Source organism: Myotis brandtii, unplaced genomic scaffold (assembly GCF_000412655.1).
Source record: "Myotis brandtii unplaced genomic scaffold, ASM41265v1 scaffold904, whole genome shotgun sequence".
In the NCBI taxonomy this organism is placed as follows: domain Eukaryota; kingdom Metazoa; phylum Chordata; class Mammalia; order Chiroptera; family Vespertilionidae; genus Myotis; species Myotis brandtii.
The window spans coordinates 634,226-660,442 of NW_005371715.1; the positions used below are offsets into that span (position 1 = coordinate 634,226).

General features: G+C 37.8%; 1 protein-coding gene across 1 annotated transcript in view; it reads left to right on the plus strand.

Annotated features, from left to right (window-relative positions):
• Window positions 1–26,217, plus strand: part of EYS (eyes shut homolog (Drosophila)) — an 815,396-nt gene that overhangs the window by 567,586 nt on the left and 221,593 nt on the right. The window contains 1 exon segment of the mRNA XM_014532733.1: window positions 23,158–23,265. Coding sequence (XP_014388219.1) covers window positions 23,158–23,265 — 108 coding nt within the window.

The following is a 26,217-nucleotide window of genomic DNA, read 5'->3' on the forward strand; positions in this document are numbered from 1 at the left end:
AGCAGGTTTGAACTCCCAATTGCATACTATGGTGATTACAAAGATAAGTAGTTATTTAAAAAAATACCTTCCCCAAATTTCAGTAGTTTGCCAAAAATATGCTTTCCAAATCTAACTTAGAATAGCTGATAAAAATTGCCAATTAAGAAAAGTTAACTTTGCAAGTTTTATTACACCATATGTCTACATCATCTCTTTGTTTTGTTTTATTTTCAATAATAATATTTGTTATCCAAAAATCTTCAAATAGAAAACATTTGTAACCTAACTGTAAACTTTATAAAAAAATATCTTTTAATGAAAATTATGATTTTCCAGCTATTCTTCTCCATTTAGAAATTATAGTATCAACACAAAGATCTTAAATAACAAGAGAAAAAAAGAAAGAAAAATGTTTTCCCTGAAGAACTGGTAGATACTCACAATGCATTCAAGGATTTCTTCTCCCCATCTCTTTTAAAAATCCCAGTGCTATGAAGTTATCTTAGAACAAATTTAAAATTAACAAATTTAAGTATGAAGTGTGGAAATCAGGAATTCAGAAATAGACCCTATTTTAGCATTAACTTCTAATTCTGCACATCTGAAATTTTCAGTGTGGATAATCCCCAAATGATAACATTTATAGTTTCTTAACTTCATATCTTGTAACCAAATTCTTGCCCCACAGGACACAGCCCAACACTCATTTCATAAACAAATTTCAGGAAAATATTACTTACTGTTAAAACAATGGCAACCTTATATCCATTTTAACAAAATTTAAGACTTCAAAACATATTTTTATACAAGTTAGTTCCCAGTATATTTGGACAACTTCCAGAATCTCAAAATCAAACATTTTTGCCAGGGGATCTATTTAAAGGCAGAGTAACTCAAAAACAAAAACTTGGAGAGATTGCCCTCTAGTTTATCCTTCTAAGATGTTTATTGAAGTCAGTTTTTCCCAAACATACTTATTCTGCCATTTCTAATAGTTTTAATAGTAATTCCCTTGCTTTGCAATACTTTTACTTCTATTTCAAAGTTTTCTCTTCTGGTAAAGAAAGATTCCATATGCAAAAGGGACAAGCCACTTCCCCAGATGGCTTTAAATCCTATTTGTTCTCTCCATATTGAGAGAACTGATAGTCCTATATCCCCAAAGAAGAATTGAATTCCAAAAAAAGAAGAAACTCCGAACTGCAAACTGGAAAGTTGTCTTCATATAAGCGACCATTTCTAGCCTCCACAGTTGTCGTCTGGAGTTCATGACTGGGTGTGTTCAGAAGTAGCCAAGACACAGTGACAAGGGAATCTACATCTGAGTTCACTCTCCCTATGCAAAAAGAAAATCAATTTATTATTAGTCATGAGTATATGCAATTTGGATCCAAAAATGGTCCTAATTTTATGGTGATAGGCAAGGCACTTGACCTTTCTGAACTTCAATTTCATCATCTATAAAATGGGGATAATAATTTATATTTTGCAAAAATAGATATTAGATATCATATTCAAAGTTCCTAGTTTAGTTCTAAGAACAGAGTAGGGAGTTAATAAAAAAACTTGTTATAACTATTGAATTGAAACATATGAAATAGCATTTTTATATGTTAAAATTTTCAAATATCATATGGTTCAACCAAATATGTTTTTACTTCTCAGTGACTGGATGAGTATCTAGTGTTACTTTATATCTTTATATTGAAATAATGAAGAAATGATTGCTGAAAGTCAGTGCCCTCCTACAAATGCACTAACTTGGTTTTATTGATGTTCTCCTCAAAAGAGGACATTTACAAATGCACTAACCCCAACTTGGTTTTATTGATGTTCTCCTCAAAAGAGGACATCTTCTATATATATAAAAGCCTAAGTGACAGGCAAACCAGCCGGCTGGTAGCTATGAATCACACTGACCACCAGGGGGCAGGTGCTCAACACAGGAGCAGAAACCACAGGCATGGAAATATAGAACAGACTGATGAATCTCAGAGGGAAGAGAAGGGGGAGGGTGGGAAGAGATTAACCAAAGATCTTATATGCATACTAGAGGCCCAGTGCATGGATCCCTTGGCCTGGCCTGCACCCTCGAGCAATCCGGGACCCCTCGGGGGATGTTGAGGCCCAATCCCTTCAGGCCAGGCCGAGGGACCCCACCGGTGCAAAGGAGATAACAGAGAAGGAGAGAGATTCCATTAGCTGCACATATTTCTTATACAATTGGGTTGAAGCTACTTTTTAGGTAAAATTATATATGAGTTTTGGGTTTGGTCCCAAAAGGTAAACTAAAGCAAGTAGCAGCTTATTCTAATGCAGTGGGCAAGATTATGAATAAATAAAGTATCAAGTCTATCAAAAACTGTCAAATGAGTTATTTGTACTAATGAAAACAATCTTGATCTCCTGGTTCATAGGTAAACACTCAATCACTGAGCCATGCCAGCCGGGCTATCTTAACCTTATTTAAGTGTGTGAATATAGTAATGTTAATTATATGCACAAAATTCATTGCTTTTTTAAAAATACTTTTTTAACAAGTGTTATATCTTACCTATATTCTCAGAGTTCCACTGGAATATCAGTAAATTAATAGATCAACTTTAATATTTTTGGTTACTATTCCAAACCCAATCTGTATCTGTCTTATAAAGAAAAGAGGAAAGAAATTTTTATCTTTAGGAATATTAGAAAATGACAATAAAATTAACCTACAAGCAATGAATAATTGGCATTTAAAACTTAAAACAAAACAAAGGGAAGAAAAGAAACATGGACATATTCTTCCTAAGGTGTAAGACAGGGTATAGATTTTTCCATTTGCAAAAGAATCCTAAATTATTCAACCAATGTTGTAGCCTGTGTTTCATATTGGGAGAACCAATACTTCATTAAATCCAACCAGCCTTTCTTTCTCCAGTTGATCTTAAGAGAGTTTACCCTTTTAAAATGTATAGTCATGCATCACTTAAGGACATGGATATGTTCTGAGAAGGCAGGTGATTTCCTCATTGTACAAACATCACAGAGTGCATTTATACAAACCTAGGTGGTACAGCCTACTACACACCCAGGCTATCTGGTATAGCCCATTTCTCCTTTGCTATTAGCCTGTACAGCATGTTACTGTACAAAACAACAGGAGATTAAGTCAAGCACAAGAGAAAATGATGCAATCAAGAGACAGTAGACGCAGGACATATGAGGCTGCGGCCAATGTCACCAGCATGCTGTATTACAGCAAACTTTTTTATAAGAAGGAAGCATGCACTCTAAAATAACAATGGTGGGGGCAAGGAGACATATGTAAAACTTTCAACAATAAAGAATTAAAAAATAAAATAACAACTAAAAGTATAGTAAAGCAAATACATAAACCAATAACACAGTTGATAATTATCATTACCAAGTACATAACTGCATGTGCTATCCTTTTATATGCCTGACAGCACAGAGGGTTTGTTTGCACCAGCATAAGCACAAACACCTGAGGACATTATAAGAGCTATGAGGTCACTGGGCAATAGGAACTTTTCAGCTCCATTTTCATCTTATGGGAACCCTGTCATATAAGCAGTCCATCTTGTTGACCAAATGTTACGTGGCACATGACTGTATTCTAATTTGCTTCACAATCAATTGTGACTCTAACCAGAAATACCTTAGTACAGTGGTTCTCAACCTTCCTAATACTGCGACCCTTTAATACAGTTCCTCATGTTGTGGTGACTCCCAACCATAAAATTATTTTCGTTGCTACTTCATAACTGTAATTTTGCTACTATTATGAATCGTAATGTAAATATCTGATATGCAGGATGTATTTTCATTGTTACAAATTAAACATAATTAAAGCATGGTGATTAATCACAAAAACAATATGTAATTATATATGTGTTTTCCAATGGTCTTAGGTGACCCCTGTGAAAGGGTCATTCGACCCCCAAAGGGGTTGCGACCCACAGGTTGAGAACTGCTGCCTTAGTAGATGTTGTGATTACTATTTACCTAACAGAGAACAGTTTGCTATATTCCCAATCTCCCATTGCTCCAGAAATGATAGCATCATAAACTCTACTCTCTTCTAACCACTTGACCCAGGTTAGATTTCTATCCATAGAGTTCAGCTTTCTTTTTTAGTAACTATCACAATACTTAAATAAATTAAGTAATACTTAGAATAAGAATTGATTGCAGAAAAATGAATGATCTATTTAAAAAATTAATTTTATATAAAATACCCTGACCCCCAGTGGGGACCCCCACCCCAACTGATTTATTGATTTATTCATTTGTCCATCATGTATTTGGAAATCAAGTAGAATAAAGCAAATAAACCAAACCATTAAAAATGTTCTACTTTATTAAAATAGTTCCATGAATAAAGAATAGTGTCATATCATTTAATAAAAATGGAGAAAGAAAGAAATTGCCTCTGATTAATCTTGCCTGGGGAGATTTAAAACCATCACTAATCAGAAAAAGTCAGTTTGATCTAAAATGAATTTTAGTTCCTTTTGGATATTTATTCAGTTTCATTCAGATAAATTGAAACTTTACTCAGAGTCTAAATTATTATTTAAGTATCTATATGATTAACTAGAGGCCCAGTGCACAAAATTTGTACACAGGTGGGGTCCCAAGACCTGGCTGGCGATCATGGCCGGGCCGATCAGGGCCTGAAGGCCCCAGTGGGGTCGGGAAAAGAGGCAATGGTCACTGGGCCAGGAACAGAAGAAACGGATGCCAGATGCTGATGCTGCCACCACGTTGTTCCCCACCTCCCCCCATCCTCCTTGCCGCAATGCTGCCATCATGGCAGGTGGGCGGTGGGCCGATAGGGGCTTGCCGGCCAGGGGGAGAGACAGGCCACGGGAGGTTGGCTGCTGGTCCTAAGGAGGGAACCGGCACTCGCCCCCCCCCCCCCACAAAAGGGGCCCCATCCGCCGCCGCCACCCATTTCCAGTTCCCCACCCCAGCCTGGGGCCCGACCCTGATTTGGTGATTGGGGCCTGCCAGCCGGGGAGAGAGACCATGGGAGGTTGACTGTAGGAGCACACTGACCAGGGGGAAGCTTCTGTGTTGAGCGTCTGCCCCCTGGTGGTCAGTGCGCATCATAGCTACTGGTTGTTCTGGTTGTTCTGGTTGCTTAGGCTTTTATATATATAGATAGAGGCCTGGTGCACTGGTGGGGATCAGCCAACCTGTCATAATGGGGGCCCCAGATCGGGGTGGGGGTTCCAGTTGGGGGGCAGGGCCAGCTGGGGCGAGGGGCCACAGGGAGTTTGCAGGCTGGCCACGCCTCCACTGGGGGATGGGGCTAGCCTGGGTGAGGGGCTGTGGGTGGTTTGCAGGCCAGCCATGCCCTTGATTGGGGTGGGGGTCCCCACTGGGGGTCAGGGCCAGCAGAGCGAGGGGCCGCGGGCAGTTTGTAGGCCGGCCACACCCCCAATCGGAGTGGGGGTCCCTGCTGACTGTGGAGCCGCCTGGGGCAAGGGGTTGCAGGGGGGTTGCAGGCCGGCCACACACCCGATCGGAGTGGGGGGTCCCCTCTCGGGGGCGGGGCCATCCGGGGCAAGATGCCATGTTGTTCTGGTCTCTGGTTGTTCTGGTTGTTTTACCATTTCAGTCGCTGGGCTTTTATTATATAGGATGGTCCCACACAGTTTTAGAAAATGAAATGCCACATTTCAACTCATCTGAACTAATGAAATATATCATTCAATAAATTAAACCCTGATGTGTTTTTGAATCAAGCAAACAATTTATGGAGACTATATGTACCCTATTAGTGATTTTAGTACAAGGTAAAAAATCAGAAATAATGACATGGGAATTCTTAGCAAATCCATAGCAACCTACAGTCTCATCTGGATGTGTGTGTTTGTTGTTTCATTATTTCCTAATGATTCATATTCATTAAATATGATCTTGTTAAGATGCTGCAAAAGGGAGTACTTTATTCAAAATCTCATTTCTTCATTAAGAAATCTATCACATTTCTCATGATCTGAGCCTATCTTTTTTCCCTGAATGTTTCACATTTTACATTTTTTAAAGTGACTAAAGCAATCTATCTTGTTGGGAAATAGCAATTCCACAAAAGAATGAATTGTACATTTTGTGATGCAAACTCAAATACATTACATTTGTCTGGTTTTCTATTAATATTCATGAAATTTTTTGCACTATTTGTTTTCTAGATTGTAGTTAATTCAGTTCCCACTTTTCTAGTAAATGTGGTTGAATAAAAGCCCAAATTGCTATTTTGTGGAGTGTACTGAAGTGTTAATATGTAATATGGTTAAAAATGACTAATAACAAAGTTAATAGGACCTTTTCAACAGTCTACTTCCCAATATGTTCTGTAACATGCTTGCAAGTAACATGGGTCTTTTTACATTTGGGCATAATATATAAATATTTGCCATTGGCATCACTGTAATATCCAATAAGCTGGAATGTAATATGAGAGGGTAGTACACAATCCAATTTTAAAATTCCACCCATTTAGTTGCCTATTATACGATCTAACTATGTATTCCATAGCCATCTCAGGCTCCACATTTCCAAAACATAAAGTGCTTTATCTTAACTAACATCACAAATAGTCCCTTCCTCCTCTATTATGCATCCTGGTTATTGAGAACAGTTGAAAGCATGTGCTTTGAAGTTAGATGATTAGGTCCAGATTTCAGCTTTGCCAATACAGTGGAGCCTTGACTTACGCGTGTCCCGACTAACGAGTTTTTTGAGATACCAGCTGTCTCTCGGCCGATTTTTTGCATTGAGTTGATAGAGTAATTTGAGTTAATGAGCTCGGTCTTGGAACGAATTAAACTCGTAAGTCAAGGCCCCAATGTATAGTAAGTTTTGCATCACAGACTAAAAGAGATAAGGTAGGTAAAGCACTTAAAAGCATCCTAAATCAGTAATCTAAGAGTCTTGCTTAGTCTTGTTCATAAGTGCCTTCTTTACAAGCAATGCAGATTCAAGTTTTGTTCCTCCTTGAATATCTAAATATTTCTCAATCTTCCCCTTGCTCTTCACCCCCACAGGAATAGCTTTGGTGTATGCCCTTATTGCTTTTCTGCATTATTGGTTTCCTCTTCAATAGTTTCCTTGCCTCAACTCTAAGCCCCTCCAATCCATCTTCCATAAGACTTCCAGAATGTCACTAAATGTCTAGGATAATATCACTACACTACAACACTAATCAGATTATTTTACTTTTTCAAATTAAGCTTTCAATAGCCCACACCACAATTTGTTTGTATGATTTTTAAAGCCCTCCATGATCTGAGATGTAGCTCCAGCTCACATGGTCAGCATTACCTCTCACTACTCCTCATCCTCCACCCCAACCCCATCATACTCAACAGACATATAATCTTTACATGCTTTGGCACATGTTTCCTTTTAATCTGGAATAGTAGAAAAGCAACACACATACCTCTCCAGGTAGATCTAAGTTGTCACTTTACACTAGTATGTTATGCAGCAGAATTTTCTATGTAAGATACCTTAAAAGATTACTTCTTTGGTTATTACAGAAAGAAGCATTATAAATCAGAATTCTAGTTCAAAATCTTTGGGACATGCAGCACTGCTCTTTATTGCTAATACAAACTAATGCCTTCAACAGATATAGAGCTTTCCAAACCAAAACTTCAGAGGTGAGCCTAGAATCCAATTTTAATAGGATATACTAGAGTGAATTTCTGAAAATTTATCATCAGATTTCCTAATAATCACATTCTTATATAATGTTAAATATAATAGAATTTAAAGAGATGAAAGTTTAAAGTGTCTATAAAAGCAATACAGTTAAACTTTTTTTAAATAAAAAAGCATTTAGGGTCCCATGAAAATGCAATTAGTACACAGTAAGAAAAAAAATTAGAAGCATGGATTTTAGAATTATCCTCTTACCAGTATTATTTTGAGTGATATGTCAGATTTCCCCTGCACATTTTCAATGATCCAATTGTCTCTCTTACATGAGTATTTACTGTGATTCCATAGAAGATGTATTACTACGTCATGGCAGGTAAAAATAAACATATTCCAAGCATCAAAGAACCATCGTTGAATACCTGCAGTGCCTGCCTCTGGTTTTCTCAGTCGGTGGTCTGAACATGTTTGATATGTCACAATTCCCTACCTATTACTGCCCTGCCTGGTTCCCTTCTTCTCCCTGTGAATCACAGATTTGTAAGGCTGTATGTAACTGCACTTACCCCCATGGCTAGAGATTTTCATCAGATTCATCTTTATGGGTTCCTCCCTGTGAATCACAGATTTGTAAGGCTGTAACTGCACTTACCCCGATGGCTAGAGATTTTCATCAGATTCATCTTTATGGGTTTTCTCCATGTCAGATAGTTTGCAGGAACTCAGCTGTTCATACTCCTCCGACACTGTTATGGAGCTCTATCCCACTGATTGAGTAAACATAAATTAACTGCAATCCTAAATGAAGGAAAATTAAATAGACTTCATCTCTTTACTGCCCCATAACTAAGAGAAAATAGCCAGTAGTAAAGAGTTTCTCAAAGTAGGATTTATTGACAGCTTGGAACAGATAAGTGTTTGCTGGGGGAGTCTGCCCTGCGCATTGTAGGATATTTAACAGCATCTCTGGCCTCTACAGGCTAGATGTCATCAACACCATGCACCCCCATCCCAAGTGACAGCCAACAATGTCTTCAGATGTTGGCAGGCATACCCTGGGGAAGAACAAAAGCACCCCTGATTGAGAACCCTATTTTTGAAGTGCATTCTCTAGATCAGTGCAATCTCTAGATGTAATAGAGACAGGAAGTAGCCTGAGAAGCTTCAGATATCTGCCACCTGGTTCTCTACAAAACAAGTTTGCCAGTGAATAAACTGGGCTCCAGAAAGATCATTGACTTGCCCAATTTCACACATTCTGATGTCACATCTAGTTTCTTAATTTTTTCAGCTTTTTACGCTTCTGCACTATATTTTTCACAGGACAATTAAGGTACAAAACAAGGTTTTTCAATAGGGACCAGGACAAGTAGAAGGGATTTCCTTACATATGTTTGAATTTGCAATAGATGTTTCCTTTTCAGACTTACCGTTTGGTTTGCACATGCAACATGTTCTCTCTTTTCATTTGTATGACCTCTTTTTTTTGTGGGGGGGGTGAAGTATGAGGGAGATACAATAAAACACTAACATTTTCTATATTCTAAAATATTAGAAGCAGGATTTTTACCTACTTAATTTTAGAAAATATCAAATGAATGGATAAATAAAATGTGGCCTATACATTCAATGGAATGTTATGTAGCCTTAAGAAGGAATGAAGTTACATGCTGCACTATGGATGAACCTTGGAAACTTGGTGCTAAAGTAAAATAAGTTAGACACAAAAGGACAAGTATTATATGATTCCACTTACATGAAATAACTAGACTAGGAAAATTCATGGAGACAGAAATCAATTAATGATTATCAGGAGTTATGGGTAGGGCAGATTGGGGAATTATTGCTTAATGGGTATAGAGTTTCTATTGGAGTAATAAAAAAAATTTTTATTACTATCTATTGGAAATAGATAGTGGTGACAGATGTACAATATTGTACATATACTTAATGCCCCTGAATTTTATACTTAAAAATAGTTAAAATGGTAAATTTTATGTTCTATGTTTTACCACAATTAAAAACATGTTTAAAAAGTTTCATCCAGGCAAATGCTGGATACCTGAATGCAGCGAACATGACCAACCATTTGTTTAGCTAGTGAACATCCACTCTGCTTTTACTTTAAATCAGGGTTTCTCAAGACCGGCATTGTTGATAGTCTGGGGCTGAATCCTTCTTTGTTGTCAGGAGCTGTCCTGAGTATTATAGGGTGTTTAGCAACATCGCTGACCTCTACATAGTGAATGTTAGTAGCATCCTCCTCCTTGTGTTCAACAAAGATATCTCCAGACATTATAAATATTCCTGGAGTGAGGGGAAAAAAACACATTGAGAACCACTGCCTTGAGATAATCCATGAATAGTGTTGAACACAGTACCTGGCTTAAGAAAATTTTCCATAAAGGATTACTACCACCAAAAAAAATTCTCTACATATAAAAGGCTAATATGCAAAGTGTCCCCATGGGAGTTTGACCAGGAGACCAGGAGTTCTATCACTCGCTATGACGTGTGCTGACCATCAGGGGGCAGCGCAGAACAAAGGAAGCTCCCAGCTGGCAGCCAGCAGGCAGAAGGCCCCATCAGCCCTGATCACCAGCCAGGTCTAGGGACCCTATCCATACACGAACCTCATGCACTGAGTCTCTAGTAATAATAATAAAAGGAGAGCCGTAACCGGTTTGGCTCAGTGGATAGAGCATCAAGGAAGCCCCCAGCTGGCAGCTGGCCGGCAGCTGGAAGTCCCCATCAGCCCTGATCGCCAACCAGGCCTAGGGACCCAACCCATACACGAACCTCATGCACTGGGTCTCTAGTAATAATAATAAAAGGAGAGCCCTAACCGGTTTAGCTCAGTGGATAGAGCATCGGCCTACAGACTGAAGGGTCCCAGGTTCAGTTCTGGTCAAGGGCATGTACCTTAGTTGTGGGCACATCCCCAGTAGGGGGTGTGCAGGAGGCAGCTAATCGATGTTTCTCTCTCTCATTCTCTCTCATCGATGTTCTAACTATCCCTCTCCCTTCCTCTCTGTAAAAAATCAATAAAATATATTTTAAAAAATAATAAAGGGAGAAATTGCTTTTGTACAAATAATGGCAGAGCAGTTAAACAATAAACAAATGATGACCTTGTAACCTAATGAGCTCCCTTTCGATGGAATATTCAGAGTTTGAAGGTCATTCTTTAAAAACTGTCCTCTATTGAGTAGGAGAATGGACTGTGTATCTCAAGTAATTCCAGGTATTAAGCTTTCTTGATTCTGAGTATGGTTTACTCTGTTCCATGTTGGCATTTACAGGAATATAAATGCTAACTGACTGTGAGAAATTCTTCTTTATAAAATGTGTCCAATACTTCTATTCTGCTGATAGGAAGTGAACGAAACTGCATTACTGCATTGTATTATATTTTGCAAAAGAACTTGAAGAGAGAAAAGGGGGGAGGCCAATTTTCTTTTATCTAAGTACTAGAAAGGAAAATAGCTTGATCCTTATAACCTTCCACTTAAGTACTCATTTGAAATTAACTATTTAATCATGTGTGTACTTTAATATTACTATTATATCTAGTGCTTTTTTCCCTTGGAAACTATTACTTCAGGGTATTATAGGTTCTGACTGATAGTCAAAATGAGAACACCTCAATTCAGAAAATGCTTTTGGGTAGAGAGGGTGCTTAAGGAGCCTTTAGCAAGGATGCTAAGGTTTCCTCACTTATGAACATTTCTGTGTTCTTCTCCCTCTATTTTCATAATATGATATAAAGGTGATTCTGTAGTTGCATAATGCTTGGATTCCTGGGAAATCTTTAAAGACAAAAATGGGCTTTCTCTGTCTGTCAACAACACCACTATCAAGACCTTTCTTTGGCATAAAGAACTTACTATTTTTAACATTTATATTATTCTCCCCAAGATTAGTATGCCAAGTAGTCAGCTAATTCAAGGTTAAAGTAACCCACCATAGAAAATGTTTGCTATGTTGATTGTCTACCAACAAAACATCTACCATTGATAAGAATCTTTGAATATCAATGTTTCTTTTTATCATACATAGTAAATCTAATCCCTCCCCAAAAGGGTAATAGAATGCAAACACAAGGGGAATGTTTTTATACTTCAAAATACCAAATAATTAGGGAAGGACAATTGCTGAATATTTTTTTACCATTTCTTTTCCAGTCGTTCACCCCAAGAAGCCCTTAGTGTATGGTAAAATAGCAAACATAATCCCCTTCGCACTTTACAAGCAGAGGTCTGTTAAAATGTTTTTATTACTCTACTTGAATTACAGTAAATGCAGAAACTAGATTTAGATGTTTGCAATAGGTTTATGTTAATTATATCAGTGTTTCCTGTCAAATTAGACTGCACTTTGAAAATGTTAAAAGGAGACACACTATTGCTTTCTGATCTCATAGCTACTCCTCAGCTGAGATATTTTTTTAAACTCCAATCATTTTGATTATCTGTATATCTTAATAGGGTGTCCAGTTATAATTCAATACACACTCATCCTAACCTCATTCATGTCTGAATACCATGTTAACTATTGAACATTGCTAGTATTCAAACCCCTGGCTCTTATTTTTAACATTGTTCCATTTGAAAAAGAAAACCTTTTCCTCTGAATCTGCTTATTGTAGCTGCTGCAACAAATTGTCACACACTTGGTGGTTTGTACTACAGAAATTTATTCTCTCACAGATCTGGAGTCCAGCAGTAGGAAATTGAAGTTATCAGTAGAACACTCCTCCCTCCAGAGGCTTCGGGGGAAACCCATCCCTTGCCTCTTCTGGCTTTGGGTCACGGCCGACATTCTTTGGTGTGCCTTGATTTCACTCCAATCTCTGCCTCCATCTTATCTGTTATTTTATTTTTATTTTTAAAAAAGAGAGATTTCTTTTTTAAAATATATTTTTATTTATTTTAGAGAGGAAAGGAAAGAGAGAGCTCCTGCACATCCCACACTGGAGATCAAGCCCGCAGCCCAGGCTTGTGCCCTGACCAGGAATCAAACCGTGACCTCTTAGTTCCTAGGTCGATGCTCAACCACTGAGCCACGCTGGCCAGACTTTGCCTCCATCTTCACATTGAAACCCACCTCTGTCACTTATATTCATGTGACCTTGAATACGTTATTTAACCCCTTCGGTCCTCAATTTTCTCATCTTTAATGGGAAAAACGTTTCCACTTAACTCATGCGGGGAATGCTCTTCAGTATTTTTAAGTATTTGGAATAATTCTTGGTTCATAATAAATGCCATATAAATGCTTATTAAAGCAAATAATTCCATTATATTCCATTATAAGAAGCCATTACTAATAATACCATACACCCTATGAAGGTCTCTATCACTTTTAAATCATCTATTCCAGTCCCTCCTGATTGGTTAAGTGTCACAGGAGATAGGCGATAGGACAGATCAGCATGAAAGCACCAGTGTTGGACTGGATTTCACTAAAGAAGAGCAATGAAGCTAAAGATGGGAGGAAAGATACTTCCCTTGTCTGTTTCCTATCAGCAACAAAGCTAGGCACTCTTTGAATTCCCTGCTTGCATTTTTGCATCATAGGCCTGGCAATCAAGCAATCCCACCGTGTGTTCTCTAAATAATTTAATCTTTCCAGCGTTGCTGGCTAACTCAGTTTGAATGAGCCTTGAAGATGTAGCGCAAATCTGTCAGCTCTCATTAACGTAGCCTACACTGCCGCTGCTGGCGCCTTGGCCCTGACTCCCAGTTTCAGTGAAGACTGACCTCTGGGAGAATGGCAGCACTTTTCCTCCCTACCTCCTGGAAACCTTCAGAAGACAGCTGCTTCAACCTTCAGAAGACAGCTGCTTATACTAGGCATCCATTCATCTATGGAAGGAATAGATCCATTGTAAGTTGTGTTTAAGATCATTTGCCTGGACACTAACTTCTTTTATGATTTATTTTCTACATAACTTTTCCTTCTTTCTTCTATTTCTCACTTCTATTTTTCCTATATTTAAAAAAATTACCTTAAATCGCTTTTGGATTAAGACATTATGACTTAATTAACACAGATCATATATTTTAGAGCTTATATTTCTTTGTCATCTTGGGCCTATGCACCCTTTAATAATTTAGTTTTCTATTTGTATCAGGTAATACAAAACTTGCAAACCATCTCTAACTATCAATGATCTGTCTCTCCTGGTGAGACAATGTGGGTTTTGGTTCCACTTACCGTATTTCACACATCACCTTCTGGAAAATATTCAGAATGTTTAGTGTGATTGTATTTCTTATCAGAAACAACTTCAGAATGTGTTGTTATTTCTATTATAAGAGTGAGGGGGGGCATTTTTTCCATCATCATGATCACTTACTCAATTAAATTCCCCTCAGTCTTTAAGTTGGAAGTGCTTTCATGGAAGCTATTAATAAGAAACGGACTCAAAATTAAAGAAGGGCTAGTAATTCTTCTTTTAATTATTAAGCCTAGTTTCCAGAGTCATCAATTCTATCTATTTTTATACTGGTGGGATTTTTAAATTTTTCCTTGTCTGGTTACCTTCAAATTGCAAGTTTCCTGGGGTAAGAATTTGGCTTCACTTTTCTTCTCTCCCTGTCAGGAATTTTAAAGATGGACAAGCCATGTTTGGCAAAAGGTATGAGAAGGACAACTAGAGGGGGAAGTGGCATACACAAAACCCCAAAAACCATAAAGCAAGAGTTCTATGGAAGAATGAGAAATAGGTGTACGTGCTCAGAGAAAGTTAAATACGCTGAGGCAGGGGACACCGAGGTTGCATGCCAGCTGGCAAAGAGGTATGAAGCCAAAGAGGTATTGATGGGAGACACAGCTTGCTGGATCACACTACAGCCTTTGGGGGAAGTGGCATAAACAAAACCCCAGAAACCATAAAGCAAGAGTTCTATGGAAGAATGAGAAATAGGTGTACGTGCTCAGAGAAAGTTAAATACGCTGAGGCAGGGGACACCGAGGTTGCATGCCAGCTGGCAAAGAGGTATGAAGCCAAAGAGGTATTGATGGGAGACACAGCTTGCTGGATCACACTACAGCCTTTTCACACTTAGAGTGATGAGAATATTTATAATTTTGGCTCAGAGAGTGCTTCTGAAATTTAAATCTTTTGCATCTGTTAATCTACTCTTTCTTCATATGTTTTAATAAAAAGCTAGAATTGTTAATGGCTTCATTGGATTGAACATAAAGCAATATAAATATTTTGACATTAAGTATTTGATGGTCTAGATAGGTAGATATGTAGAGATATAGAGACATAGATACATCTCAGTTAAAATGCCCTGCCAGGAAAATCGCATGCTACAAAAACAATAAGCCATGTGGAAACTATAGCATTTAGAAGACAAGACACTACACAGTTATTGATAATATAAGGCATTTTAAAAAAAAGTATGAACCAACACTCACTGTAACACATTAAAAAAAAAATGACAGGGACACAGATGGCCTTTTCCTGAAGAAAACTTATCTTTAGCTTCTCCCATAATCTCATGGAAGTGAATCTCTACCTGCCCATATCAGAATTGCTTTTTATTCAAAGGTGGTAAGATAATCTGTTTCTTATCAAATTGAGTTTTTCCATATGCTATTTTAACTGGGGAAATTTTAGTGTCTCAAAATATGTTTGTATGAGAGCTCAGGTGTTGGAGAGAAAAGGATCAGGAATCAATATTTTTAACTGCTGAGTTTGTATTGATTGCTCAGTGGCTTGGGTACAAATATGCTCCCAACTTGCTAAAAACAAACTGAGCCAATAATAGGTATCAGAAAGGAAGGGTAAAATTAAATACTACCTGGTATTTTTAAACTGAATATGTGTAGGTTTTAGGGGTAATATTCCCAAAACCCATATTCATCATCAGAGTAAATTGATTCAATCTAGAGCTGTGAGCTAATCAATTATAAATAACGTTGATTTTCTACTAAAATTCCAAATAGAATGCCAACAGCAAAGTTGATTTTTGCAACTTTCTTAATGTCCTTGGTCTAAGTGAATGCTTAAACCCCACTAAGAAATATTTTAGAAATTCAGGGGTGTGCGCTGGTATGTGTTTAACAACCAGCTCTCAGGGGAAAGGGTGGGATCAGGGGTTGATTTGATATGTACCATTTCCCAATTTCCCAGGCATAAATACGCCACCCTAGCCAATTTCAAGCTACCAACATGAATCCACTGATGTGGTGTTGGGAAGGGATGTACAAAATGGGCTCTGTGAGCCAGTGCTAGCCTGCTCTTCCTCACCATTGAAGCTTCTATCCACCATGCTCCGATGGGTTAAAGTCCGATGTCAGGTCAAAAACAGCAACACTTCTGGGTGTAAATTTCAGTTCGTGTCATTGTAATGATTATGGGAATGTTTACTGGGTAAAGGGAACTCTAGCCATCTCCACTTTTGGAGGAACTAGCAAGAGACCGTGAGATCTGTAGGATATGCTGTCGATCCCACTGCACATGAATCGAACAGTGTGGTCAGAAGTAAAATCCCAGTTCCGGGCACAGCTCTGCTCTCTCGTGGCAGCAGGGTGGACATTCCCCTGACCACTGCTCTGGTTAGTAAAGGGTGTAAATGAAGCTCTGGCTTAGGCAGGGCCCAGGCGTCATCACAGATCCTTTCTTTAACATCAGTGCTTCACAGGATAAGGCCTGGTTTTCTCTGTAATTTATTATTAATTACAATTGAGCTGTCTGTCCGTCAGAGGAAAAGCTAAATAAAATAATCTGAAACCAATGGCCATCTCCTAACAATCAGCCAGAGACAGGACGTCCTCAGGACAGTCGCCTCGAGGTCGCAGAGTGACCAGTCAATCGGAGGTCACAGAGTGGTCCTTGCACAATCTGTTTGTGTGGCCAGCCTGACCAGCTCCTTGGTGCTCTGAACAAAAAGCGATGGTTTCAAAGTGTCCGTGTTGTTTTTATTTGGCAAAGGGCCTACCACTCTGGCTTTGGTGCCTGATCTTTTTCTACACTGTCTTAACATATAAATTGTGCTGAGTCGCACTGACAAACTCAAGAAACATGGCTGTGTTGATAGGGCTGTATAAAACCATTACATCATACTCTGAAACTGCATCTTCTTACATTTGCTCACACAGCCGTGACAATCGCATTAGGAACATGAACTGGGGAGGAACGCTGCATGTCCCTGGACAGTTTCATCCATAGTGCCTGATGTAGAATCGTTTACATATATTTTCCCATGTTTCCCTGTTGCAAACAGGGAGCTAAAACAATCACACTACCAATTAGATTCTATCTTTGTGGGGACCAGGTGCCTTCCGTCCCTTCATCCCTGCCATGTGCTTCTACTGCCATCTGCTGGGAGCTCCCGCCTCAGGTATCCTGTGCTGTGTTCTCACAGCTCAACTAAAACTTGGGGCCGAGTATGAAGAGCGCCGCTGCTAATAATTGAAGTTAACCCCTCTCGGTCCTAAGTCTGGCCTGAGAGGATTCTTTTAATGAAAGTTCCAAGCTGGAGCTTAGTGTGTATGCTATCTTCTGAGAAAAACTTAATGCGGTGAACATTAAGACTGGTTATTTTGGGTCAGAATAGTTCATTTGGGGATTCATTTAACTGAATCATCTATACTGCATCGTATGTGTGATCCAAACAGAGAACTTGTTTTGCATTCATTGTTTTTGGTTTTTTATTGTATTGATTTGAGAGAGATTTGTTGTTCCCTTTATTTATGCATTCATTAGTTGATTCACTGTATGTGCCCTGACCGGGAATCAAACCCAAACCTTGATATATCAGGATGACAATACAACTAACTGAGCTACCCAGCTAGGGATTTACATTCAGTTTTCAAAGTCTAGTTCAGGTAAATAAAGAAACGCACTAGCAAAGTTCATTCATGTCCAAAATTTTAAATAGACAAGCTGACATTAATGCTGGACAATAGCCAAACCTAATGACAAGACAAAGAACATATATATTTTGCACCTGTGAAAGCATTCGGTATTGTCATCAATTTTGCAATATTCCCTAGAAGCAGTTGGTGCTGTTCAGTTTGTTATTGTTATATCATGCTTTCAAAACTCTATAGCTACTGCAATTATGCATGAGCTATTTTTTGTGAGCCTTCAGCACAACACTATAATATTCCTTTAAAGAATTTAATTTCATTATGGTTTAATGCCAGTGACTCATAAAACTCCCAGATTTAACAAATCAAACATAGGTACCTTAGAGAAGAAGAAAAAAATCCATACTCCCTATTTCTCTCTAGAAGGCAAGCAAGTCACTTTACTTACATGCTTTTAAAAAACAGTGTGAGACAGATGCATTGAAATGCCTTTAGCACAAAACAAACCTGAGACATAAAAAGCCAAATAAATTAGTCCTTCCCAATTTGAAACTTGCAAAATCATAAAGGCACCTCCAATGGATTGTTTAGTTTTTCTTCATTCTGCCTCTCACAAATTAAAGATAACTTTCTATTTACACAGCCCTTCAAAGACAAGGACTTAGTTTGATCTTTATTCTTGTCTTTTCTTATTATGAAAGAAAAAAATGTGGGAATTCTAGGCAAGATGACTCTGTAACTTCACAGTTTGGTGCTCCTTCTTAGTGTCAAACGCATAACAACGATGGACAAAATAAAAAAAAAAGAATAGATAACTGAAGATATACAAGAAAATATCTTCCCGAACAAGAAAAAGACAAAAATGCGGAGCAGCAAAAGGTAATACTGCAGGCCTGGCATGGTATAGGTCTGGTGGAAGCTCACTTCTATAGGGCAAAGGAACTAAAACTACTGACTCAGGAATATGTATGAGATATCTCCCTCTCCCTCTCCCTCTCCCTCTCCCTCTTCCACATATACACACACTGTCATCTGGGATTCTGACTTTTAGCAAGCTGCCAGCACAGGAAGAAAACAGAACACAGACACAGTGTCGTGAGCAGAAATGCACCGAGCAATCCTTTTAGCTCTGTGAATGGACCTGTGCATACGTTTAATAACATCAAGGATGGACAGAACTACCAAACCCATTGCCCAAGATTCTAGTTTAAGTGCTGGTCGGTTTGGCCAGAGGAGCAGGTGCAGTTCTCATCATGCAGGCAGAGTTGAGTGCAGCAGAAGATCACAGGATTAGGGCCATGTGAGGGAGGAAGAACAGGGAAAAACAAAAATACTTCCCACTCAAAATGAGCCTGCACAGCAGAATATCAGAACACATGCAAGACTGAGAAAGGAAACAAGCAAATCAGCAAATGAAAAAATGAACCCTCCACTAAAATCATTTTTATGGAAAAAATCTGACAAATACTAAAATAAGTATTCTTAGGATGCTAGAAAACATAAATGAAAAAAATAGCATTTATCTTAAAGGAGAAATTACAAAAGCAAATTAATACCAAATATATGTAAAATATTCAGAATATTGGGGGTAAAAGAATATATTCATTGAAGTTTAAAACTCAATAGATAAAATAAATGGTCCTGGAGACTCTTGGTGGGGGAGGGGGAATGGTGTCTAGGAAGAATACAGGATAGAGAAATGAAGAGAGTATTTTTTTAAATGAAAGCAAGATTAAGAAATTTAGAGAACAACTTAACAAGATTCCTAAAAATAACTCATATGAATTCTAGAAAAAATATGAAAGAAGAAATTTCAGAGAATGTCAGAAAGCAGTATTTCAGGTAATTCAAGTGAGAACTTTCCAAAATTAAAGAAATACGTAATTCTTGAGATCAAAAGTGCACTCAGAGTATTAAAGAAGAATAAATAATGATTGATCCACACCTAGACTCATTATTACTGATAAAAATGATCTTAAAGCTATAAAAAGAAAAATTAAAAGAACAGCCATTAAATGGAACTGATAATGACTTCACATCAGCAACAAATTGCACAAAATAATGTACTATGCTTTAAGTTCTAAAAGAAAAAACATGTCAAATTTTATACACAGTTAAACTATTATGCAAGGGTGATGTGAAATGTGATATGACTATGTTTACTATCCACAAATTCTCATTACAAGAACTGTGAAATATATACTCAGGAAAAAGATTGATGGATAGATGTGCCTGGAAAGAAAGCATGAAATTCAGAGACACAGAAAAATGTTACTGAATTATTTAATCCTTGATTTGCTTTTTATTAAAACTAAATTTTTGTTTTAGGAGGTCAAATGGACACATGTTCAATGTCAAAATTTATAAAATGCAAATAAATAAAAGAGGAAAATTAAAAACCATTCTCATTCCACATGTAAAGAGAGCCACTGCTCATGTTAGTGAGAGTAGTTCTGGTATAATTGCTTTGCATACTTTTATAAAAATGCTATATTATCCAGATTGTATTTACCTCTTTCCATATTTATACAAATATATTTTCATTCCATTAATTAGTATTCTATAGTCTCTATTTAAAAGCTGGGTAGAATTCAATTATATAAAAGTACTTGATTCAATTCACCAACCCACCCTCCATTGGTGACTTTTATATATTTTTTTTTATTGATTTTTTTACAGAGAGGAAGGGAGAGGGATAGAGAGTTAGAAACATCGATGAGAGAGAAACATCGATCAGCTGCCTCCTGCACACCCCACACTGGGGATGTGCCTGCAACCAAGGTACACGCCCTTGACCAGAATCGAACCTGGGACCCTTCAGTCCGCAGGCCGACGCTCTATCCACTGAGCCAAACCAGTTAGGGCGATTGTTTACATTTTTGCAATGCTTCCCTTGGTTTTGGATACCTAAACTTCCAGTTTGAGCAGGATCTTCTAAAAATTTTAAATAAATTATCTCTTCCAAATCTGAATGGGTCCGCCAACCAGAATGTTAAGGACACTGAAAAATAGGTCTGTTTCATCACATTTTGATTTTTTAAATAATGCAACCCAAGTATTTCATTTTGAATTCCATTACAAGCAGTGTTAGCAGAAGTAGATGAACACTTCAACTTGACTGTGCAATTTATTTTAATAAAAATCTCTTTAGAGATCCCTGTCTAGTCAGCAAATAATTGCTTTAACTCTGGATTTTAATATTAGCACTGAATGATTTATGTACATTAAATAATGTGATTCTCACTAACCATTTATGAGCTAAGAATGATTATCTCCCTCTGTGGATAATCACACTTCAGGGAAGAAAGGTTAAGTGGTTTACCTAAGATCACTCAGCCAGTCAATGGATTATCTCAAAATATGATCCTTGAGTCTTTAAATCATTAGATTCAGCTGGCCTCAGCAATACTTGAGAGACATGAGGGATATGCACTTAGATTTTTCCTCGAATGATTTATGTAGCATAATGTCTAATTTGTTTATAGAGCATTTTTTGTTTCTTATGACATACTTTGGTCTATAAGCAAATATGAGACATAAAAATGAATGTGATAAGAATCTGGAAAAATCTTCTGGTGGAATTAGAGTGTCAATTTCTAAAATAGTACATAGACTAAGCAGACAATAGAAGCAACCATTTGATGGAAACGATGGGGGGAATGGCAGGCAGTAACAGAAAGCAAATAGAGGACTTCCTTTTGTAGAACTGCAGTTCAGGGTTAGAATTAATGGGCTCTAAATGGAACAAAGAGATCTTATTCCTGAACAAGGACGTGTGCATTACCTCAGAGCTATTCCATCTCCAGCATAAAGCATTACAGAGGTTTACCTGCCCATCTCAACTATAATGGCCGCTGTGCTTCATAGATCCTTACCCTATGCAGTGCACACAAATGGGACCCCCTAGAACAGTGATGGCGAACCTATGACACGCGAACTCATTTTTTTGGTTGATTTTTCTTTGTTAAATGGCATTTAAATATATAAAATAAATATCAAAAATATAAGTCTTTGTTTTACTATGGTTGCAAATATCAAAAAATGTCTATATGTGACACGGCACCAGAGTTAAGTTAGGGTTTTTCAAAATGCTGACACGCTGAGCTCAAAAGGTTCACCATCACTGTCCTAGAGGTTATTACTAGAATTTTCCACAGTGATCTTATCAACATTAGAAATGAGCTTCATAAACTAGAGGGGGGGCCAAAAACGTTGTGGGATGATGTATTGCCAGGACCAGATCCGATTTGTATTTCTAGATAAGAGAGAAGAGGGGATCTCAGGCAGTTGTCTCTTTGGAGTGGGGACGAGGAAAAGAACGTTCCACTTTGTTTTCCCATTCCACTTAGTCTCCACAATTAATTTTAAGAAAAATATTGGTAAATGATTGAACTAATGAGTGTTTCATAAAACTGACTTTTTATTTGAAAAGTAGAATTACCAACTGATCCTGTTTGCCTAGAACTTCCCTGGTTTTAGCACAAAAAGTCCCATGTTCTAGGAACCCTCTCAGTCCTGGATAAATTAGGACAGTGGGTTAAAACTCAAAATAGCCAGGCTGGTGTGGCTAAATGGTTGAACATCCATCTTTGACCCAGGAGGTCATGGTTTGATTCCCAGTCAGGACACATGCCTAGGTTGTGGGCTCAATCCCCGGTGTGGGGTGTGCAGGAGGCAGCCAATCAATGATTCTCTATCATCATTGATGTTTCTCTCTTTCTCTCCCTCTCCTTTCTCTCTCTGAAATCAATAAAAATATGTGGGGGTTTTTTAACTGGGTATGTTCACTGTCCAGAATTTAAAAAATAAAAATAAGCAATATTGAGCATTAAAATCATTCACATATTTAATATGCAGAGAGTATCACTGTTAGTATTAGTAAATGTATTTCCTACTATCTCTATGAAGTAGGCTTCATCACAGTGCAAGTTACTTTTATTATATATGTCGAGAGAAAGGGTAATATCAATTTAATGTCTTAAAATTCTATTTTAAAAATATGCTAAGTACTTTAATATGTGTACCTTTTCTGATTGCATCACTCTAGAATTCTGATAAATCTTCAATTATGTATTGACCATTTCTGCCATTCATTCTACAAATTCCCTTAACCTTATGCTTTTCTTTATCTCTGAAAAGCAGTACCAGACAGTACATTAGCAGCATGCTTTCTGATAACTGTATCACAGTGTAATCTCACTGCTCAGGGGTATGCAGCCTTTCATTTCTTATTCCATTTCTATTCCCCTATAGGCCAGGGAGGGGAAATTTCTACCTAGGGAGTTTAGCATCATTTAACATTGATGTTACTTGTCCAACAATCTCCTACATGAGTGAGACCATATGTCGACCACATTTAACACAAAATTTATCAATACTTACGTAGGCACATAAAGTCCTCTTTGTATTGTGGGAATCTGACTTTCTGAAAGCATTTCAAGTCCTGATTTAAAGACAGGAGGAGGGAAGGAGAATAAAATGCAGTGTTAGAAAAGAAATATATCTTTTATCTATCCTAAAAGGTTCACACGTGGTTGAGTCATATTTCAGGATTATTGTGATCCAGAAAGTACCTCTCTCATTGAGGAAGTACTTACCATCCATGTGTGAAGTTATCCTGTTCTCGCCAATAACACATACATCAATGGCCTCTTCTGTTTTCATTTCTAGCTTCACAGTGCCTGCTGGTAGCCCTGGGGTTGCTTGTATGATTGAAATGACTGCAGATGGAAAACCTACAATACAGAAGAAAGAAATGGAACTATCAGTGCCTCTCAGGTAGCATGCATATATTCAGTTTCAAATATTAATAAATGCACCCTTGATGTTTCAAATAAGTACTTATTTTTAAATGATTGTGTTAATCATATTTTTTATTCCTTGTAAAAGCTCTCAACAAAACACCAGAATATTCATCTTTGATACTTTAGGTATAATTAAATATATTTGATGTTGCCTGTCACTGTAAAAGTTTTATTAAATTTAGCATGAAATTGACTTTCTTCTCAAACTTGGCATATATTATGCTTGACCTAAGAAAAAACTCAGGAATCTGGAAAGATTAGCCAGATACGAAATAGTGCTTAAAAACTTACATTTTTGTAGGACATGGTAATGCTTGTACTGTGCTGTTAAAAAAAAAAAAAAGAAAAAAAAAAGTCCATTCTCAGTTGTTCAGATTTATATTGGCCAGGATATTTTTCTTAGAAATATTGAATGAAGCTAAATTGAAACAAGAGAAGATGTCTGTCCCTCCAGAGACCAGGCAATTTGCTGAATTCTTTTAATTTTAATGATGTGGTTGATTCCACGCTTCTTACTATGACTTTATAACAATACATTTAAGATAAAGAATCCCTGCTTCATTTGATCATCACGGAGAGTTAATCTGTATAATTAGAGCTCCACAGTGCTAATTTTGGCACACATTAATGCTTGCAGTGTGTGGTGCCCTAATGAATTGGAAATTTCATTTCATTTCCATTTTTTCTACATAGTCTCTATTGTGTATATGCAGGCATTTAAAAGAAGCACATAAGAACATCTAACATTTGCATAAGCACATTACATTTTCCAAATTATGGCCACAGATATTTTCACATCTCATTCTCACAAGGATCCTCCAAAGTAATAATAATGATCCCTTACATAAACCTGAAGAAACTGAGTATCAGGTGTCCAAAATTTCATAGTGAGAAGGACAGAGACTTGACCCCAGGTTTTCTGATTCTCAACCCTTTTTGGTTCCTTTATAATACACTCTACCGTTCTTCATTTGCTGCTGCACCTGATTCAAAACAATTGGACAGATTGTTAAGTAGGAATAAAATTGGTTTTCATGTTTTAAGAAGTCATGCTAGAGCCCAAGATGGCCAAATATTTAGATTCAAGACATGGAATATTCAAATTGTGGAAAATATATGAAACACTACTAGTTTTTTTTAATATCTAATGTAAAAAGTAGTCAGTGTGATTTTTATGTTTCTTAATTCCTTATAGTCATCCACTTTTATAATAAAAGCTTCATATTTTCTTATAAATAACATACAATATACTACTAACATAGTCTTCAGTGGATCACATCTTCAATAAATCAAATTCAACAAATTTTCGATAAATATCCTTCCGTTGTTGAATATAATAAACATGTCTTATGTCTGTAGTCTTTGTGACAAATCAGTCTCCTCACCCTTTAGGTTGACTGAATGAAATACTGATCAGAGTGCCCCAAGTCATAATATGCATACGCACAGAAACCAACGCATGGGAATAGAATTTATGATTAAATTGAAAAGAATTGGGATTGTTTCTGTTATGCCCAGATCTCAAGATCCCCAAAGACCACACCAGGTGCCAGCCAGTTCGATGCAATAGCAGAAGGTCCTTTATTGAGCTAGCTAACCCAACTCCCTCCTCCGGCCGACGCAGCGACCGGGAGCAGAGTGAGATGGCGTGGGAAACTCAGGGTTTTAATAGGGGGGTGGAGTGAGGGGAGTGGACTGACTGTGGGCCCTGCCGATTGGCCAGGCGCAAGTCAGGTCTTGTTACACAGGATGTGGTCATCTCTATGGCGCGCACGTCCCTTGATTGTCATTGGTTAGTTTAAAATCCCGGGCGTGGCCAGCAGAAGCCTGGGCTTCCGGGAAGAAAGGGTTCTGAGCACGTGGCTCCTACCCCAACATGGAGGATACCGGCAAGATGGAGGGCATAGCCCTCGCCCTTTCAGTTTCAAGATGGTAAAGCAACAATGCACTTAGGCTCTCTAAAGTGTTGGTCTTTTTTTACAGTATTCTGCCTCTTTGTGTTCATCCTAACTCACATGCTCTGAAATCTAAGTGAATCACTGCTGCCTTCTGGAGGGTTTCACCCCGAGCTCATTTTAGTCTTATGGAGGCTGTCTGTCCTGAAGTCTCACAGAATAGTCCCCCATCCTGGAGTTATGCTATGTAATGGACTCCTGGAGTTTGTTTTGAGTATACCTTTGTGTTACTCCCTCTTCCTCTTTTATTATAATAAGAGAATGGTGGAACTTTGTAGAATAAGGATATATAAGCACTGAGGATTTTGTGAGCTGAAATCACTTCATTTTACAAGTCATGAATTTTAACACAAACTATTAAAAACATGTTCTGACCCTGCCTCTGCTCATTTTAATATAGTGGAGATTTTAAATAGACTAGAGGCCTAGTACATGAAATTCGTGCACGGGTAGGGTCCCTAGGTCTGGCCGGTGATCAGGGCCAATTGGGGCCTTCCGGCTGCCGGCTGCCAGCTGCCAGCTGGGGCCTTCCTTCGTTCCTCACCACCCCCTGGTGGTCAGCACCGGTTGAACTCCCAGTCAAACTCCCGAGGGGACAATTTGCATATTAGCCTTTTATTATGTAGGATTTTAATGTATCTCAGTGTAAGCCTCATTGTGCTCATTCTTATTTTAGTTCTTTGGGCTTTTTGAATCTGAATGTCCATTTTATCCCCCAGATTTGGAAAGTTATCTCATCAAATAAGCCTTCTGCCCATTTCTCTCTCTTCTCCTTCTGGGAATCCAATAATGTATATATTAATCCATTTGATCATGTCCCATAAAGCCCTCCAACTCTCTTTACTCCTTTTTAATCTTTTTTTTTCCTTTTGCTCCTTTAACCAGATACTTTAAAATAACTTATCTTTAAGTTTGCTACTTCTTTCTTCTGCTTTATGAATTCTTCTGTTGAATTCCTCTTGTGAATTTTT